General features: G+C 39.8%; 1 protein-coding gene and 1 long non-coding RNA gene across 4 annotated transcripts; one reads left to right on the forward strand and one right to left on the reverse strand.

The window, feature by feature from the left end:
• Window positions 1–287: 287 nt before the first annotated feature.
• Window positions 288–2,920, forward strand: LOC131229668 (uncharacterized). The gene is made up of 3 exons (XR_009163527.1): window positions 288–446; window positions 1,946–2,033; window positions 2,763–2,920. It is a non-coding gene; the product is annotated as an uncharacterized LOC131229668 (long non-coding RNA).
• A 2,505-nt stretch (window positions 2,921–5,425) lies between these two features.
• Window positions 5,426–13,581, reverse strand: LOC131228514 (glycine-rich domain-containing protein 2-like). 3 transcript variants are annotated; one of them, XM_058224206.1, is made up of 9 exons: window positions 13,357–13,581; window positions 11,639–11,747; window positions 10,938–11,192; window positions 9,684–10,139; window positions 8,885–9,423; window positions 7,462–7,657; window positions 6,972–7,127; window positions 6,035–6,557; window positions 5,426–5,929 (listed from the first exon to the last, which is right to left on the reverse strand). In XM_058224206.1, exons 1-9 carry the CDS (start codon window positions 13,512–13,514, stop codon window positions 5,622–5,624), a joined length of 2,700 nt encoding a protein of 899 aa, XP_058080189.1. In that variant the 5' UTR covers window positions 13,515–13,581; the 3' UTR covers window positions 5,426–5,621. The 3 variants fall into 3 exon arrangements, with proteins under 3 accessions (XP_058080189.1, XP_058080188.1, XP_058080187.1); XM_058224205.1 differs by having other exon boundaries at window positions 5,426–5,692; window positions 5,723–6,557; XM_058224204.1 differs by having other exon boundaries at window positions 5,426–6,557.
• Window positions 13,582–19,808: the final 6,227 nt, after the last annotated feature.

Below are 19,808 nucleotides of genomic sequence, written 5' to 3' on the forward strand. Positions count from 1 at the left end.
ACCGGACCGATACAACAGTTCCGGTTTGGTTACACAGTTCCTATGGTTCGATGTACACCCCTAATTGCTTACATGCTCTTCCTATAACATGTGTGGTAGACGATTCCAGTACACGTGCATGTGGCCGACCAAGGCTCGAATTATACTTGCGCGATTAGGCATGGCAAGATAGAAGTGCAAAGAATGAAAAAAATACTTGAAAGGGAAGGGAAAGTAAAAGGTGGTAATAAAGAAAAAGCGCATCTTCTCCTTTTAAAACATACGTTGGGGATAACTTTACCAAAACGCAATCTGCCGAACGTATACCATTTCTTCATTCCTTATACATCCTTCGTTCTCTTATAATATCACAATCCCACATACTCCATTCTCTCTCTCTCTCTCTCTCTCTCTCTCTCTCCTAGAAATGAATGACCCCAAGTATGCTTATCCCTATCCGGCCCAAGGTATTTAATCTCTCTCTCTCTCTCTCTCTCTCTGGTGTGTTTGGATAAAATGAATTTATAGAAATAGAAAACATTCTCTCAATTTGATAAGTTTTATTATTTAGATAAAAAATAGTAACTATAAATTACAAAGTATTATTATTATTTTTTTGATGGAATTTCTCTGACCTAAGATACGAGGTGAAATTTTATTCATGTTCACACCATATGTAAACAAGCTCAAACAATATCATTTTCTTTTGTTTGTAGGATTTGTCGCTTAGTTTGGTGCAACCAAACACACCCTTATTGTGATATCTTTGATTAGTCTTTTGGTTTTCCTTGGATGGTTGTCATTCTCTTTTATATAGTTCAGTAGATATTGTTACCCTAAGTCATTAATCTCTTCCATATATCAAGAAATAATTACTACACTTTTCATGTTTTGAAGTGATTATGGTCTGTCTGATGTGGGTCTCTTTTAGAATTTTATCAAGAGTCAACTTAACCTTTTTTCTTTTTTTTTTCTTTTTTAATTATAAGTGATGGAAAAATAAGTTTACATTTCTTAAGAGAATTTGACCACTAATATATATATATATATATATATATATATATATATATATATATATATATATATATATCTATATGGTCACTGCCCATTTCATTCTAGGAAGAGCTTGGGGCTACTTATAGTATTATACCTTCAGAGAAATTACAGGTTTAGTGATGTATCATGATGTGAACAATGTCCCTAAATGCTCAAGTGGGGCACATGATCGTGTGATCCAGACCGTTGACCTGATAGACCCCATCATCGATGCAGATGCCTCTAAAGTTTTTTAGGTTAGAAGACTGGGATTCACTGGACCATTGGATTGGATCACCTACTGATAGGCCCCACTTGCAGGCTGGAGGCTAGTTCTGATGCACAAGTACCTTATGATTCCCCCTATGTCTGGTGGTTCGGTCATCTTGAGTTGTTCTCCAGCTTTTTTTCCTTTGATCCTCATTAATTGAAATAGGGAATTTTACCCATAAAAAAAAAAACCTTATTAATATAAAAATTACATTTGTATCTTTTTCAAAAAGTCTTTTTTTTTTTTTTTTTACACACAGTCGTACCATACAGTGGAATTTCACCTGAACAGATGTTTGGGATGGTTCATCCATGATGAGGCCATCACATCAACAACTAAGATCGAAAGACTGTTTGTTGAAATTTTGGTTCTAAAATTAAAAAAAAAAAAAACAAATATTTTGAAAATTTTCACTTTCCCGGCAAAAACAACATGAAATTCAAATGAAAATTTGAAATTTCTTTAGTCCCACATCCAAAAGAATGAAAAGAAATTTTGTGATTTATAAGTGAATGTCTGTATATAATTTTTACTTACATAATTGGAGGTCTAGAGGCTCGGATTGATTGTTCCAAACTCAAGATTAGAGGACACCACAAAAACCTTTTATTTTTCTCAATTTTCTTCTGTTTTTCCTCCTCTTTATATCCGTTTTTACAGGTTATTATCAAGGTCCACCTGTAGTGCCGCCACCTCAGTACTACGCAGCTCCACCACCAAATAGACAGCCAGGATTTCTTGAAGGATGGTATGCATTTTCTTTTTCCTCAGGACCAATTATCTCATTATAGTAAAATGAGGCCAAAGTGGGCCCCACCTCTGATCAACTAAGACCATTGTATTGGTGGGGTCCATGGTAGACTGGGTGAGCCAGATATGTTGCACTGCAAAATATACGCCAGGCCCAAGTGGGTCCCACCTGATGATCGGCTGGGGTCTGTGGTAAATTGCACCTGGCCCAGAACTAACCATGATTGTATGATCACAGTCGTACAAATGAAGGCATGAGAAATGGACGGTGAGAGAAATTAACCTACTGTACAAATAAGGGTGATGTTGGGGTCACGTTCTAAACCAACGGTATCACATGATGATCATGTGCGGGCCCGGACCTCATCTTACCTCCGTACACGTGGCATGCTTCTAGCAGTTCATCTAAGGCACCAAACATCAATGGGCCCTCCAAAATCATCCAGAAAGTATCACGTTCCTAGCTGTCAATGAAGGGACTTCTTACAATTACAAACGAACGGTTACAAAGAAGTCCAACAAACGGTCCATTTTCAATTGATGTAAAATAATCCTTCAAGGCATGTAGGATCACATTACATTACTGGTATGATGTTTAGATCCATCCATCTGAAGGACCAGCAGATGAACGGTTTGGATCTTGAACAAGTGGGCTACATTGCCCAAATTAACTGATGAAGGTAATTAGAAGTCAGATATTCTTGAAACTAATAAAATTTTTGGACAGCCTTGCAGCTCTATGTTGTTGCTGTCTCCTTGATGAGTGTTGCTGTGATCCGTCCATAATCTTCGTTTAGCTGATGAAAATATGTAATACTATAGAATTTTTGTACTCTTTTTTTTTCCTTATTTGGAAATGATGTTTGAAGGTATTGTACGATTGTATAAGTGCCTTTATAATAAGGTTTGCACTTAAAAAGTATTGGGTCTTTGTTTTTTTGTTTTTTTTCCATCTAATTCTAATGTTAAAGATCTAGTTAATGTTGGACAGACTCCATTTTGGGATATTGTTTGATCAGGGAATCAACCATCTTTCCCATCTGAAGAGGGCCCACAATTTGAACGGTCTAGATTAGCATGCCATGTGTAAAATGAATAATAGTAAGTGGAAGCAGATTAGCTGTACCCGGTTACCCTAACCGGATGGAGGCCACCTTGATGTATTTTTCGTGTATCCACGCCGTCCATCTGTTTTTGCATCTAAATTTAGGACAAGATCCCAAAAATTAATAAGATAAAAAACTTATGTGGACCACACCATTAGAAACAGTGACAAAAGACTATTAAAAACATTTTGTGGGCCCCAAGTTTTGGATCAAGTTGATATTTGTATTTTCCCTTAATTCAGTCTTCTTGACATTATTAAGACTAATAAACGTTACAAAAGCCTTACGATCGGCGTTTTGAAAATTTTAATGATGATGCACTCAAACACCATTTTTTCCTGTGGTGTATTCCACCTGAGATGTGTATCTGCTTAACTGTTCGGACCCACGTTTTAAAATGGGTTGTAGAAACGGATGGACGGTGTGGATATATAAAAAACCATCAAGGTGGGCTCCACAGAAAGGGTAACACCCACTAAGCTGTTACCCGCGGTAACACCTAATCCGCTCTTACAGTAAGCGGAAGCGGATTACGGCCTGGCCTGGCCTGCCTGGACGATAATCCATCCAGGCAGGCTCTGAGGGGCCCACCTTGACGTATGGGTTTTATCCACGCCATCTACTTTTTTTTCCAAATCATTTTAGGATATGAAGCAAAAAATGAGTCAGATCCAAGGCTCAAGTGGACCACGTGGTGGAGATTGAACGCATACCGTTAAAAACTTCCAGGGGCCACAGAAGTTTTGTATCAAACTGATATTTGTATTTTTCCTTCATCCAGATCTATATGACCTTGTTAAGTGACCTTATGAACGGATTTGATGGAAAATAAACATCACTGTGGCCCCTAGAAAGGTTTCAACAGTGGGTGGCATTATCACCACTGAGATAATGCATTATTACAATACTCTGGCTAAAGAGTTGTATAGAAGGTATATTCATTTACCCAATTATCAGATAAAACTGGAATTGATATGAGTATAGAAGCTATATTCATTTACTCAATTATCAGATAAAACTGGAATTGATATGAGTGTGCTTTTTTTTTTTTTAATACTTGATTTTTAAAAATATATCCAGTTGTCGGTTGCATGACTTAGTGGTCCAAGAAGGATATCACCGTATCTCACCTGTTTACATGGCTTAAAAATAAAAGAAACAAATGGAGGAAGTTTGGTCGAGGACATCAAATGCAGACCACTGGGAATTCCTGTTTCTCACCATTTATTTTGCAAGGCGCGGATCGACGCAATTGATTGGTCTGCCCCCATACAACGTTCAAATTTTCCATCCATGGTTTGGTCCGTCGTACGCAAACAGACGCTTCAAACAAAGTCAAACTAAAATAAGATTGCAGATGTGTTCATGTTGTATTTTTAGTGTTTCAAAATAAATAAATAAATGTTTTTAAAATTTTTGGAAAATTTTCTCTAAATTTTCAAAAAAGTAATAAAGTTTTTTTTTTTTTATTGTTTAATTTTTTATGTCTTTGTCTTGTTGTGGTGGGGGTTTAGTGCCACTAAGCAAGAAGAAAAAATTTGAGTTTATAAGACGAAGATTTTGCATAGGGCTTTGGCCCTTGAAATGTAAATTTGGTTGTTTGGGGGGCTATGCCATGAACTACAAACGTCGGGCCGAGTCAGGGCCACAATGCGGTGTGCCTGGCAGGCCGAGTCAGGGCCACAACGCGGTGTGCTTGGAATGACGAGACAATATTCGAGGATATCCTGGAGATTGATTTTCCTATATTCATGTTGCATTACGGACATCCTTCAAATGAGGAGGAATCAATTTCAAGTCGAGTGACTTTTGTCGCGCCTTGAATCAAATAACTTTTCTAAATGCCTCCTTATTCAATTTTTTTATTTTTTTAATAAAAAATTTTAATTCCGAATTTCTATGATTATGGATCCAAAAATTCCTATCGTTCAACTAAACAAGAAAAGGCTGCAAATTTGCAATCGGTGTGAAGGCATGCATGCAGAATTGGTAAACGGCAATGCCAAGTTCTCTTTCTAGGGTTCAGTTTACATGCATTGCAACAGAATCCCTTCCAACATGTGTCCAGATGAAGCCCACATGCAGCCATGGTCAGATGGTTGGAACCATTCATCTTTTGGCTCAATACCTTCTGGTTGGCCACAGTCCAAACAGACCGAACATCGGACAATGGCTCATGTAGGTCCAATCCAGCAACACATTCAAATACAGACTCTTTCATTGAATCAGTAAAAGCAGTTTTTGAATGAATGGAAAGCCATTGAGTGAATGAAACAAACTGGTATTAACAAAAGATACATAACATTATTATTGAAGTCTTCATTTGTAGTTTTGTATTACCATATTTCCAGAGTGCAAGCATACATCAAAGAAAAGGAAAACACATTTATTGAGGAGAAGAACTCCTTTATTAGTAAGCAACCTAACCACCTTATAGATAGGTTATTGAACATAACCATGCAATACTAACCATTAACAGCTTATGGTTCGATGCTTAAGGTCCCAGAATTGGCATTCTTACTCATTGCTAGGCCATTGCGGCAACCGCCACCTCCACCACACCCGCCGCTACACCCACCACCTCCGCCACACCCACCACCTCCACCACACCCACCGCATCCTCCACTCTGTACTCCACATTGACCGCACCCAGAGCCATGCTCACCACTCCTTACCACAGAGTCGCTGCTCATAATATCAACTCCACATTGACCGCACCCAGAGCCACACTCACCACTCCTTACCGCAGAGTCACTGCTTGTAATATCAACTCCACAGTCACTGCACCCTCCACACCCACCACTAGCTACTTCAGACTTGGCCATCTTAATATAATCTCCGGACACAACACCACACCCGCCACATCCACTGCTCTTAATACCATTTCCGCTACCAGCATTAATTACTATACCTCCGGCACTCTTAATATCATTTCCGTACCCAGCACCGCACCCACCGCATCCCCCACTCCTAACCATAGAGTCGCTGCTTGTATTATCAACTCCACAGTCACTGCACCCTCCATTCCCACCACCAATTACTACAGGGTCAGCCGTCTTAATATCATCTCTGGACACAACACCACACCCACCGCATCCACTGCTCTTAATATCATTTCCATTCCCACTAACATGCCTGTCACACCCGCTGCTCTTTATATCGTTTCCGCAACCGCTTCCACAGCCTACTCCACAACCACTGCCTTTTTCAGCCACTGCCACTTCTGTGGCAGAGTCAGAATCATGCAAGTCTTTGCCTCCAATATTGCTGCCGTTGGCTTCCTCATCTAGACCGGCTATCTCCTTGAAACTTGCTTCTCCAGCAGCGACAAAACCATTGTATCCTTCCTTCCTCAGAATGTCCGAGAGTATGAATGACAACACGATACTGGGCATTGCAAACCATTCTTCATTGACCTATGTGTGGGAAATTTTCAAATTCAATTGTAGTGAACTAGACTTAAAAGAACTCAACAGGAATACAGATTGTTTGTTCTGGTGGGCCTGACCAAGAATATGCCGTGGTCCAAAAATCAGGCCAGTCATGTCACTAGGTGGGTCACACTTGTATTAGAAAATGGGTGATCAAAAGATTTGCCAACAGTTACATTCGACAGACACATACATGACCCACTAGATGATAGGATCAGCCTGATTTTTGGGGAGCCCACCTGATGAAAGGTGCATATTTCATATGGCATGACTTGTTGGAACAATTGGGGATGGTAGGATTTGTAAGTCCCAACTCGTGTGAGCTGTGCCATAGCAGAGCTCAAGTTGCATGGATGACCTTTCAGCATGCCATTGAAGGAATAAACATTGGAAATGTACCTTGATTAGGCCAGATTTCAAGTTAAACAATGCAACAGCCTTGCCATATGGATCTCCTGTTGAGAATCTGACTGCAGTCATGAAGTCCTGTTCGGGTTTCTCCTGGTGACAGCATCTGGGTTCATAGTCCAGCTTTCTACCGCGGAAAAGCTTAACCTGTTCACAGAACAGATTAAAAAATGATACAAACAATGTCCAAAATAAAGCACCACTTCTTCGTTACAGAAAATGGATTTAAGCATCCAGGAAATGAGTTTGAGAGATATTTTACTCTGCATTTGGATGCACTATTAGATTGAATTGCAGTGACGGGTGCATTACTTTTTAGGGAGAGAGGCTATTAACATTTGGTGATTTCTCTTTCATCAAACTGACTGCAATTCATTTCAGTTGTGAAACCAGATCCACCCTGAGCCGTTAAAAAAGGAAAAATAAAAAAAACAAAGCATGCAGATCCACTCCCATTTGACAAGTTGCCAAGTATGATTACCATTTGGTAACCCCTGAGCTCAAAAATATGGCCATCTTGGCTGGACTTCTTCTCAAGATGAAGGGAAGAATCAAACAAAGCCCACCCTGTTCCTACAGACTCAGCTAGCACGTATGTTTCCCCAGGCCATCCTATTACACCAACAACCTCTCTCTTCGAAGTATGGTTGTTTCTAGCCCCTGTTTTCTCTGAATTCCTGAAACCAATGGAAAGCCAGCAATCAATTCAGTAAGGGCTTTCAAATTTTCAAATATGGGTGATGCAACAGATGTCTTTGTTCATGCAATCTACAAAATGCTGAGAAGAAGTGTAACAAGGGCACCTTTTCTTTTTTCTTTTTTCCTCAAAAGGCCATTGGATTATTAAGCGAACTTGTCCTACATGCGTCTTGACATAGCAATAGGAATGAACCGTCATAAAGATTACTCATTTCACGCTATTGCAGACATTCTGTTCGTATATTTTAAGATGTTCGTCTTCATCAGCATTACATGTATCATTATGTCATTGATAGAGTGGAATCATGGAAAAGGATTCAAGTAGCTGACCCCAATTAGTTGGGATAAGGCTTAGATGATGATGATTTCTATTATGCAACAAGGAGAAGAAATGGCTCATTTTGTACTGGATTTGTCTGCCACAGTGTGTCTACACCAGTCACCCAGTCACCAACAGAGATGCTCCTGTCTTGTAGCATAGGCAAGAACAGTAAGAAATAAGCATTCATTCATTTTTCCAAAAAAATGTCCACATCCATATACAAGAATACCCATTATTGAAGGATACTGTTCAAGAAGGTTTAAAAACTTGATATTGATTACCTGACTTGGCCATGACCAAAACAAATACATAGAGGCTAAGTCAGGCATACGGCATGGCAAAAATTGTCAGTAAAAGATGAGAAAAGGGGACAAAATATGAAAATCTGGTCTCAGACCCATATTTAAAGGCTGAACACACAAGTGACGTGACCATTAGATACACATATCAGTTTAATCAGACACCAGATAACAATTATCAGCTGAGTGATGGAGGTTGTGTACAAGTTGCTAGGTACACGGGTGAGTCATGTAGTAAACCTCTAAAACTGATTCTCAGACAAGTTGTAATGACTCAGGCAAATTTCAAACCAAGAGCTCAAGCGTGTGTGGCTGTGGACAACAGCGGTGCCAGTGTAGCTTCCCACCGTCGGATTGTAATTCATTGGTGGTGCGTGCATGGTTGTCCCACCATGTTGGAGTGCACTAAGTTGCAATGCGACAATGGTAAGCCCCACCGCCCCATGGAGGCACCTAACCCTATCAAAACTCCGGAGCCATCCATGGATGCGGATAAAACATGAATGTGCATAATATAAGAAGCATGCTCCGTTTGCTTTCCAAGAACTCTGAAGAGTGCCCAAATTATACATGCAAGATCTTACCTCATCTGGATGCTCATGAGCTCATTGCCTGCGTCATCCACAACACACGTCCAGCCTCTAAGCGGTTGAACCCTTCCAGGAAGGGGGAAGAAACAGTTGTTCACTGAGAAAGAACTTGTCCGGACCATGTGAAACACAAGGGGGGCAATGGCTGGGACAGTGAACGAGGCAGCAATATGTAGAGAGATTGGCTTAGAGTCCACATGGCCCGAACTGGGTGCCAACTCAAACCATTTATCCACTGACAGCTTAGAGATGGGTTCCAGCAAGTCTTGCAGAGAGATTGAAGTTGTTCCCATGGTTTTGGGCGCCCTTGATATGGGCAGGTGGGATGGAGAACGGGACTTGAGTGCAAACACCAGCTTCTCAGTCGGTTCACACTGAAAGGCAGCGACCTGTTTCTGCCCAGACTCAGCTGAAATATTCAATACCCTCCTTGTTTTGAAGAATGAATCTGGCTGGCTCTTACTAAAAAAGACAGATAGATTGCCCTTATGCCCTGCTGGTATATTTTTTATACCCACAATCTCCAAAAGTACCTGTAAGAAAATATAAGACAGAAACAGCCATTTGAGCACGTAGCCATTGACTTTTAACGCAACATTATTAACATGTAACTATGAATAAACCATGCACTCTAAGATTGGCTTTAGTGGAACAAAGAACTGAAGAACTTAATGTTTTAAGACTATCCAAATGTCTCGTATTCACATCAAGCAATAAAAATCTGAAGACACAAGAATTGGGCGATGATGGAATTCACCCAACTAATTTAAAAAAAAAGGTTTTAGAAACCTACCTCCACAACCTTCTTCTGGGGAAGTTGAAGGTATTTCTGATATTCGTTGCATGGAATGACATTCTTGCCCACACCATTCATTGGCCAAGGACCAACAGTGACAGGAGATGGAGCACTGCCTCTGTACATTGCCCCTGCCCTCCAGTATCTCCGCCCAAATGTCTCTTCCCATTGCTTGGTAGTTCCAGAAAATCCAGTATCAAGCTTCTTTCCTTTGGTTCTGTCAGAGTCTGTATCATCATGTTCTAATACCTTCCCGAGTGCTTCTACCAGGTCCTTGCAGTAGGAGACGGGCTGCAATTGGTGAGAATGCCAAATAAGATCAATATCATAAGTTGGCACACAAAAGTGTTTCACGGATCTCTCTGCATTTCTCTTGATTAGATGTAGAAACCCTTTATATCTGGCCACAGCTCCTTCAAGAAAACAATCATCATGCATGCTGGGTCTTGATACCTGTCCAAAGATAAAATAAGTAGGATAAGAAGAAGAAGTGAATGATTTGAGTCCTAGCTCATCTATTTTAGAGTGAAGCATTCCTTTACAAATGAATAGTAAAGCTGAACAAGGAAAATCATGGAGCATGCAAGAGGTAAAGACAAAGGCTGCAAAAGGCTCATGGATATTTCCTAAGCCGACATTCAAATTAAAGTATTAAGAGAAGAAATTCAAAGGTTTAATAACAATGTTTTGACAGAATAACAAAACTACCAGGCTACAAGTCGAGCCCATAGACAATTACATGTGCAGAGAAATCATTTGACTCCATATTTGCATAGTTCCATGTTATTTCTTATTTCTTTAATATTCAAATTGGGTTCAAAGGTCACTATTACATGATTTGATTGATGCACCATGGTTCACGCTGTTTCCAGTTCCAGCACGCTACTGGAGAACATTTGTTTAGTGCACATAGGCAGGAGGATCTTCAAGTGCTTGGGTTTCATCACTCTTTCATTGTTTTGCTGTTTACCAAAGTAATGCATGCCAAGAATATTTTACTAACATCTTTAAGCTAAGAAAATATCGATTTGAAAAGTTCTAAAACATGAGATGGAGGATACAAGACTTGAAGGCACACAAGAGGGTTTGTCTGTAACAATCATTTTTAAAAAAGAAGTAACGATGATTTGATTAAAAAGAAGCGGATTACAAAAAAGAAGGATCAGCAACTGTGACCCAAAAAAAAAAAAAAAACCAACACAACACAAGCTGTCAGTATATTAAAGGGAAGACTCAAAATGCATGAGTTACCTGATAAAAGAAGACTCTCTGCCTTCTAACTGCTGAAACCAGGTCATATTTGATGTTTTCTACAGATTCAGAAAACTTTTCAGCACCACCTTCTGAGAAAGTAATGTTGAAGGCAAGCTCATATGGCTCTTCTGGATATAGACTGCTCCAAATTTCTGCCGTTTTCTGCTTGGAAGTCCCTTCAACAACTGATACAACATTGCAGTTGTCAAGGATCCTCCCATAAAACTTCTCACAGTCTGTTTTGTATTGTACCTAAAATAACATGCAAGGATCAGGAGTTAGTTATCTTTCATAAGTTTTTCTTTAGGCTACACACACCTCTTGACATGTGCCTTTAGTGTGTGCGTGGGGGGGCATCCAAAAAGCACATCAGGTGGTGGACCACATAACGGAGATGACATGGCCCCAAAACAGGCCAGTCTACTCACCAGGTGTGCCATATAAATACAAGAACAATGGATGGTTTGAAAAGAAATGAAAATGGTCCACATTAGACGTACATGTGTTGCCCACCTGATCAGTCATCAGCTGACCTGGTTTCTGGGTAAGGCCAACTACATGGTGGGACCAACCTGCACCTGATGCATTGCTCAGATGTCCCAAGCACATGCCGTGTTGGCATGTGTACCATCCATAGAGTTTGTGGGCTTAGCAGAAACAAAATGAACATAGATGCAATTCTCATCTACAGAGCCTACCGGATTAAGCCTGTGACAGTGCCATATCCATTCACAATCAAGGGGCACAACCAGAGGGACTTCTGATTCAGCATGTTTTACAAGCAAAGGAAGCCAACAATTCTTGTACCTAAACATCAGCATCCCCATAAATCAGAATTTGAGGTGGAGAATTATAAGGGAATGTAGGCATCCAACTCACAATTGCAAAATTACCAAAAGGCCATCATAAGATCCTTCTTCCTGGAAGTAAAACTATAGTATAACAGTAATTACATATAAGATTGTGTGCTGGTGAAGCAAGTGTATCCATAACTTCACGAATGAGCAAATAACCAAACCACAAACGAATCATGTTGGAGTTTATCCATACAAGCAATACTAATGAAATATATTCACCTAATGCCCTGAATAAGAATGTGGTGAAAATCCAATGGTAGAAATAACGCAGTATATGCCTACAGACTGTAAATATACTGTTATGGTTGAGATGATAATTGAAGATGAGTGCTTGCAGTTCAAGTTCCACCTTTTGGATAATTGAGAAGGTCCAATTTTGGGTTCCGGCCATCAGCTGCTGATTCCATCATGCTAGAGTGCATGGCATTGAAAAATGCATCAACGGGAGTTTATTGAATGTATGTTGGTGCAAAAGCATGAGATTCATCATTCATGTAACCAGATGTTTCAAATACTTGCCATATTGAAATCCCACCATTCTGACAGTATTAACAATTAAAAAAGAAAAATAAACTAGGAGCATTGCAGTGTGTGTGTGTCTCTCTCTCTCTCTATATATATATATAAAAGAAAGCACTAATATGCAAGTTGTACCATTCTGTAAGTGAGGAACATAGATAGTCATGTAATCAAGGTGTTCCATATCCGTTAAGATATGGCTAAGATATGGCTGTAAAGGCCAATACATATAGGTAACAGCCGTGACCGTTATGCGGTACGGGGGTGAAATGGGGCAGTTAGTTTTTGAGGGCCATAATGGCCATTATGGGGCATAACGACCATTACCTCCCATAATGGTTGAAAAACGGTCACTTTTTTTTCTATTTAAATCCACTTTTCTCCTTATTGTCCACTTTTCCTATTCCAAAAACTTTATTAGATTATTCTACAATAGATTTCGACCACTTTTACTATAGCTTTTAAGATTAAACTTGTAAATTGAAGCAATTTGGGTGAATTGTAGCTGTGAGGGCCTATTTTTCAAAAAAATTGAAAAAAAGAAGAAGAAGAAGAAGTGGTATTTATTCCTTTTTTCCGATTTCTAGTCCTAATGCTTGATTGTGTCATGTAAATATTACAGACAGATAACCATATTCATAAATTCATCAGACAACCAAATACAACACTCTCACCAAAGAGTGCACTGTTATGCTACCATAAATATGTTCAAAATAAAAAATAAATACATATTTGGAAATTTTATATTATTCTAGATTTTCTTTTCTCTTTCTTTTTTGTTTTTCAGAAATTTTCAAGCGAAAAAATAAAATAAAAAAAAACAATCGTCACGGGGTCATAACAGTCATTACACCCCCCGTATCAGTAACGGTGGTGACTGTTACAGCCACCATTACCAATACGGAATACCTTGCATGTAATGGCTACGTAGTTCCCTCAAAATTTACAAATATAATAAAAAAGAAATAATATTCTATGCAAATACCATCTAAGAACCATGAATTACAAAACTAGAAAAATTATGTCATTGGATGCCGTACCTATAAATTGCCCTGTTTAGTATAGGGCCGTCATAGAGACAGCGGTTCCGATCAACAGCTGCAAGAAACTGTAGCTGCTTTTTTGCTGCAGCTTTCAGGTCGATGCTAACAACAATCTTCTGGGCTTCAAGCCATTCTAATTCTTGCGCCTCGTCCATATTTACTTAAATGAATTATATAAATATTTTAGACCAATCCAATGTTCAAATAACAGAAAACTCTCGACTTATCTGCAAGAAAATGCAATCACATAGCCTTAAAATTCAATGTTTTCAAATCATCATCGTTTTTCGTTGATACTACATAAAAAATTAAAGTAAATGTCATATGATCATTGCTAGTTGTTCTTCTAGTGCCGCAAATATACAGATTTTCAACTACCCATATGTAATTGCAAATTGAAAAATGGGAAATGGGGAATTGCACAACTTCATGTTGGAATAACAAAAATTAAATGAACAACCATACCATTGTATGACCCTTAATATCCTATGAAGTATCTCCATCAGACAACAAAACGTAAGTAAATTAAATTCCCTAACTGCAGAACAATATTTGAATTGGTTATGAGGATCCTGACCCATCCTTCTTGGTTAGGCCCACCTCCTCCATATACATAGATCTAAGGTCAGCGAATCAGAAACATCCATCATGTGGACCACGCCATGATTGACCACAATCCAAAACTCACAGAGATCAGACTCCTAAACATATCTGATCAGTGGCATACAAGTTGACAATCAAAGCAGACTAGCTAGCCAATAGTCTCACAGCTCACATGGTTAGTATCAAGGAGGCCATGACCCATCCCAGATAGGCCCCGCATGATGGATGGCCGCGATTCCCCAACTGCGCCGGACTAGATACAATCTCTTTAGGCAGGTCCACAAGAAAAATGCAAGAACTCAACAAGAACCACACTCTGGTAAGCATTCAGCACAATTCATTAAACCATGGCAACACATCCACCATACACGTGACATGCGTTCCAATCAATCCAGACCGTCCAAACCACGGGTCCCATTGTGGATGGATCACAGCCCAAAAATTTCAAAAAAAAAAAGGGGGGGGGCGGGGGCGATGATCTTAACCATCTGATTTTGCATGTTAAATCAAACCACTGAAAGATTTTCTCTTTAACCATCCATTTGATGCCCATCAACCAGATGATTAAGATAACATCCATGATTGAGAAGATGGATGGACGTATTGCCACAATCACGTGGAACAACCTTCTTTTTCTCTCTTTCCTAAAACTCGATACGATCGAATTACAGATACTAATCCATGAACCAACAAAACTACACAAATTTCAATACATACATATATAACAAACATCTCATAATGAAATTACAGCAAAAATCCCAAATCAACGGGACCTTTCCATAGAAAATTCATCGATTTCTCACAAAGAAAATCAAACAAAGGAATGTTGTTAGAGATAGAGAGAGGATTCCAATTGTTGTAGAGAATCAAAATCATAAATAAGAAAAGAAAATTCAACACCTACACAGCTACTATTTCAAATTCAGCTACGATTTTCTCTCATTCTCATCAGAAACTACGTCTATTCAACAGAGAAATTCAACGGAGGTAGAGAGAGGGAGAGGTCACCACAAAAGAGAATCAATTGCTTGTCATTCCCGCTTTCATCGAAGTCGCCTTCGGGTGATGGTTTTATATAGAGAAGCCGCCGTATTATACTCCCGTATATAGCGATACATACGTAGATTGTACTTTCTAGAGTTACTTTTGCCTCCGTCGCGAAGCATGACTGATTGAATGTGTCGCTCCATTGGGCCCACATCTTGAGTGGTCGGATGCCAATTTTTTTAGTGATATCCAATCCGTCCATCGTTTCTGGCGGCTAATGTTAGACATTGAGGCCAGAAATAAGGCCAATCCAAATTCAAATGATACACATCAAAGGAGAAGTGAGGATCAGGTTTATATTTTGATTTTCGATTCATCCTAGTGGGACTCACCTTATGAACGGTTTAGATGGCATATAAACGTCAACGGTGGGTCTTAGTTGTAACATGATCTATGAAGGTGGAGGATAGAGAATGTCACCCGGACATCATGGTGGGCCACAGGGTCTTTGGTTGCACGGGCTCCCAACAACAAACGGTTGGAATGGATTTTGAACGGTTCATCTTCTCGGTACTGTCACGCATAAGTCATGAATCCGTTATCGCAATCCACTTCAGTGAGGATCCTGACTGTCGATTTATACATTTGAATATGAGCCATTGTAATATTCTTTTTAGTGTTCTAAATTTGTCAACATATAGTGATATAGTGACGGTAAGAATCATTCAATCCAGCTGCGATGGCCCTAACAGCGTAGAATCCAGAAAATGGGCGGTCCTGATCATAGGATGATGTCAGCATGTGGGCCCCAATGGGACGACCCATTCTGGCTGTCCTCAGTCGCGACGGAGGCAAAGAGACGCAATGGAGTCGCTGACTACTCGTTGTACTACTCCAGGGAATGTACTATTTAGTTTCAAATATAAGAAGATTCGCACCAATAGATTGAACAGGGAAATCGCAGCACACGTGCCAATGAAGACACGTGAGTTAGATCTGGGCCACGCATTACGTGTCTCTGTACGTGAAGTGCCTTATCCTCGAGTCGAGACTGGTTGACTCACGGTTCAAGGCCAAGATCATGTTCGCTGCTCGCCTTTGAAACTATGGCCCAACTGATGATTGGACAGCCATGTTTCATGATCAAGGTCATCTTCGCGATCTCGAGTCTAATTGTTGGCCTGGATCTCACACAGGTATACCCCAGTAGCTCGTGTGGGGAAATCCTGAGGACCAATCATCTTCAAGCGTCAAATCCAAGATGTACCGCACGCGTGTCCGTTTTACAGACCCAGCTAGGTAGCAGCCGTACAGTGTACCGCATGGCACGTGTCGAGATTTCTCGACAACCAATCATCTTCAAGCGTTAAATTGAAGATTTCGCACACGTACCCGTTTTACGGACACTGTTCGCTGCTGGACAGCGCGCGGGACTCGGATTCAGTGGTGAACAACCCTCCGATGCGATAGAGGGAATGGATGGGCGCGGATTAGGTACTACCCCCGCCCGTCCGGAGCTCAGGAGGGGCTGGACTTGTAGCTCGTTGAATGGTGGTAAGTGGTTATGTCAGAAGGCACGAGGCCACGTCAGTATACGGAGGCGTTAGCTCGCGTTTATACTCGTCCACAGAGAACCCCAACCCTCTCCTATTTTTTTTTTGTTTCCTACCTTTTTTCCGTGCGCGAGGTTGAGTAGCGAGACTCGCTGCTAAAGTAACGTCGCGAAGTTTTGTGGGCCCCACAACGATGCATGTGTTGTATCCATACCGTCCATACACTTACGAAGAATAAGTCAGATCCAAGGCTAGAGTGGACCCCACCACCAAAAACAGTGGGGAGAGTGATGCCTATCATTGAAACCTTTCGAAGGTCCACGATGATGTTTATTTGAGATCCAACCTGTTCATGTATTAACTCAGACATGAAAGAAAGAAAAACACAAATAACAGCTTGATCAAAAACTTTTGTTGCCCTTAAAACTTTTTAATGATGGGTGTCGTTCTCTCCACTATTTTGTATGGTGGTGTCCATTCGAGATTTGAATCTAACTCATTGTCTGGACCATGCCCAAATATAATCTCTCCAAATGAATGGACGGTGTGGATACAAAACATATATCATGGTGGGGCCCATAGAACTAGGTTACATCACTTCACAGCGAGTAGGCTGCTCAATCAGCGCACCAAATAGATAACGTGCATTCCAAGAAACTCAAAAACAATTATGAGATCAGATTGCGTCTGAGTACGCTCCTGTTGTATTGAGTAAACTCTGCTGGGCCCACTATGAATTCATGTGTTTTATCCCCGCTGTTCATCTGATTTCTCATATCATTTTAGGGGGTTCAACCCAAATTTGAAGTATATCTAAAACTTAAATAGACCGTACTACAGGAAACAGTGGAATTATTTATTTCCACCGTTGAAACCTTTGTAAGGCCCATTGATGTTTATTTGTCATCCAAACGGTTCATAAGATCACAATGACACGGATGAAGGGAAAACAAGAATATCAGCTTGATCTAAAACTTATGTTGCCTCTTAAGAATTTTTCAACAGTAGTTCCAGTGGTGTGGTCCACTTTAGATTTGGATATGCTTAATATTTTGGTTAAAGCCCTAAATTTATACGGTAAAACGGATGGACGAAATTTATACATTGCATGAACGATGGTGGACCCCATGGAGATCATTTGAGGGCATGAAAAAAAAAATGAGGCAAATCCAAGACTACAGTAGAGCCCACTATATAACAGTGGAGAGAGTGTCGCCCACAGTTAAAACCTTCCGAAGGTCCACCATGATGTTTATTTCAAATCTAACCTTTTCATGTGCTAAAGTAGACATGAAAGAAGGCATCAATTTCCCCACTATTTTCTGTGGTGGGATCTACTAAAGCTTTGGATCTGACTTATTCCTTGTATTATGCCTTAATATTATCTCTCCAAATAGATTGACAGTGTGGATACAAAACATACATCATGGTGGGGCCCACATAAGTTGATGACATCATTACAGTTGAAAAAAAAGAAGAAGAAATGGTTAGAGTTTTTTTTTAATTGGAGAACTCCGTTCGTTTTGTTGACGTGTCCTCTACCATATGACGTAACCACTCTTTACTAATTAAGGGGCTACACGTCCAGCGCATCCTGGGCTCTGGATGGGCAGGGGTAGTACCGAATCCGTGCCCGGGAGTGGATTAGGTCCGTGGGGTCTGCCTTGATGTATCTATTTTGTATCCATGCCATTTATCCATCATTTCAGATCATTTTAGGGCATGATTCAAAAAAATAAATAAGATCCATATCTCAGGTGGACTGTATTTCAAGAAATAGTGGTGATTGAACATCCTACCATATGTAGTTTAATGTTTATGTAATATTTACTTCTCATCCAATCTGTTGATAAGGCCACATAAGACTAGTTGAAGGTAATTAAACAAATATCAGCTTGCCCCAAAACTTTTGTAGCCCACTGATTATAAATCACCACCATTTCTGATGGTATTGTCTACCATATAATGGGATCTGTTTCATTTTTGGGACCATTCATTAAAATGATTGAAAAAAATAATGAATGGCATGATACAGAATAGATACATCAAGGTGGCCCTATGGTAATAGTTGTACCATCTTAGGTGATGTCGAAGTATCACCTAAATCTACTCCTCAACAAGCTACTGCTTGGGACTCGAAAAGTCGTGGGTCCAACGTGAAGTATATGTTCCATCCACACTCTAGATTCATTTTGTGAACTCATGTTAGGATATGATCCCATAAACGAGGCCGATCCAAAAGAGGTGGTTTGACTAGTGGGCCCCACTATAATATATCTGTTTTATCTATGTTGTGCATCCATTTTTCTAGATTAATTTAGGGCTTAATTCAAAAAATAGGTAGATTTAAATCTCAAGTGGACCACACCAGGAGAAAAATAGTGTTTGTAATGTTTATTTGACATCTAATAGTTGATTAGGAGATTCTGAACTAGATAAGGAAAATAAATAAATATCACTTAATTCAAAACTTTTGTGGCGGTGTTAAATCAACACTATTTTTTGCCCACGACCCTATGCCTCGGTAGTAGATTCATAAGAGTTTCAACATAAGGTCATGAGTTCAAGCACCCATTGTGGTGTGAGTGCACGGCATGTGTGGGGTGTGTGAGCGCATGCCATAAAAAATATTATTTTTAACTTTAATGGTGGGATTCAATCAACATTGCTTTTAATGATAATGTCCAGTGAGTTTTAGATCTATCTCATTTTTAGGCTCATGTTGCACCCATATTCAGAGCTTAAGTGGTATACTAAGTAAAGATGATCTTGTTTCAACACCGAATTCTTAGTATCAATTTTCAAATGAGCATTAGTTAATGTAACAGACACGTTTAGATCCCTCTTTTGGTTTGATTCCCTTGATCTCACGGGACTTTTTAATGGTTGGTTTGGTTCCGTTGAGCTTTGGATCCTTCAGTTATTTTTTTCTTTTTTCCCCAACTCATGACTTCAAATGAGAGGAAAAAAAGGAGAGGCGGAAATGATAAAAATACATTGTAGCCGTAGCTTTGACCAGTACCAATTGGAGGGGTCACTACCGAATCTGAGTTCGGAACCTTGTCGACTGGAAAAAATCTTCGGCACTTCCTGCTATTTTCTTTGACTTTTCCGTGTGCATTTGCATACTATTCGTATCACCGACGCAATATAAAGACATCAATATAGGCCATCCAAGTTGCTGGACCCATTCTCCATGGATAATATCTTGAAATCCGATCAAAACAATCCTGAAAATGATAAAATACATAACAGGCATAGCTTTGACTAGTACTGTCTGGAGGGGTCACTACCGAATCCGAGTTC

Source organism: Magnolia sinica, chromosome 16 (assembly GCF_029962835.1).
Source record: "Magnolia sinica isolate HGM2019 chromosome 16, MsV1, whole genome shotgun sequence".
Taxonomy (NCBI): Eukaryota; Viridiplantae; Streptophyta; class Magnoliopsida; order Magnoliales; family Magnoliaceae; genus Magnolia; species Magnolia sinica.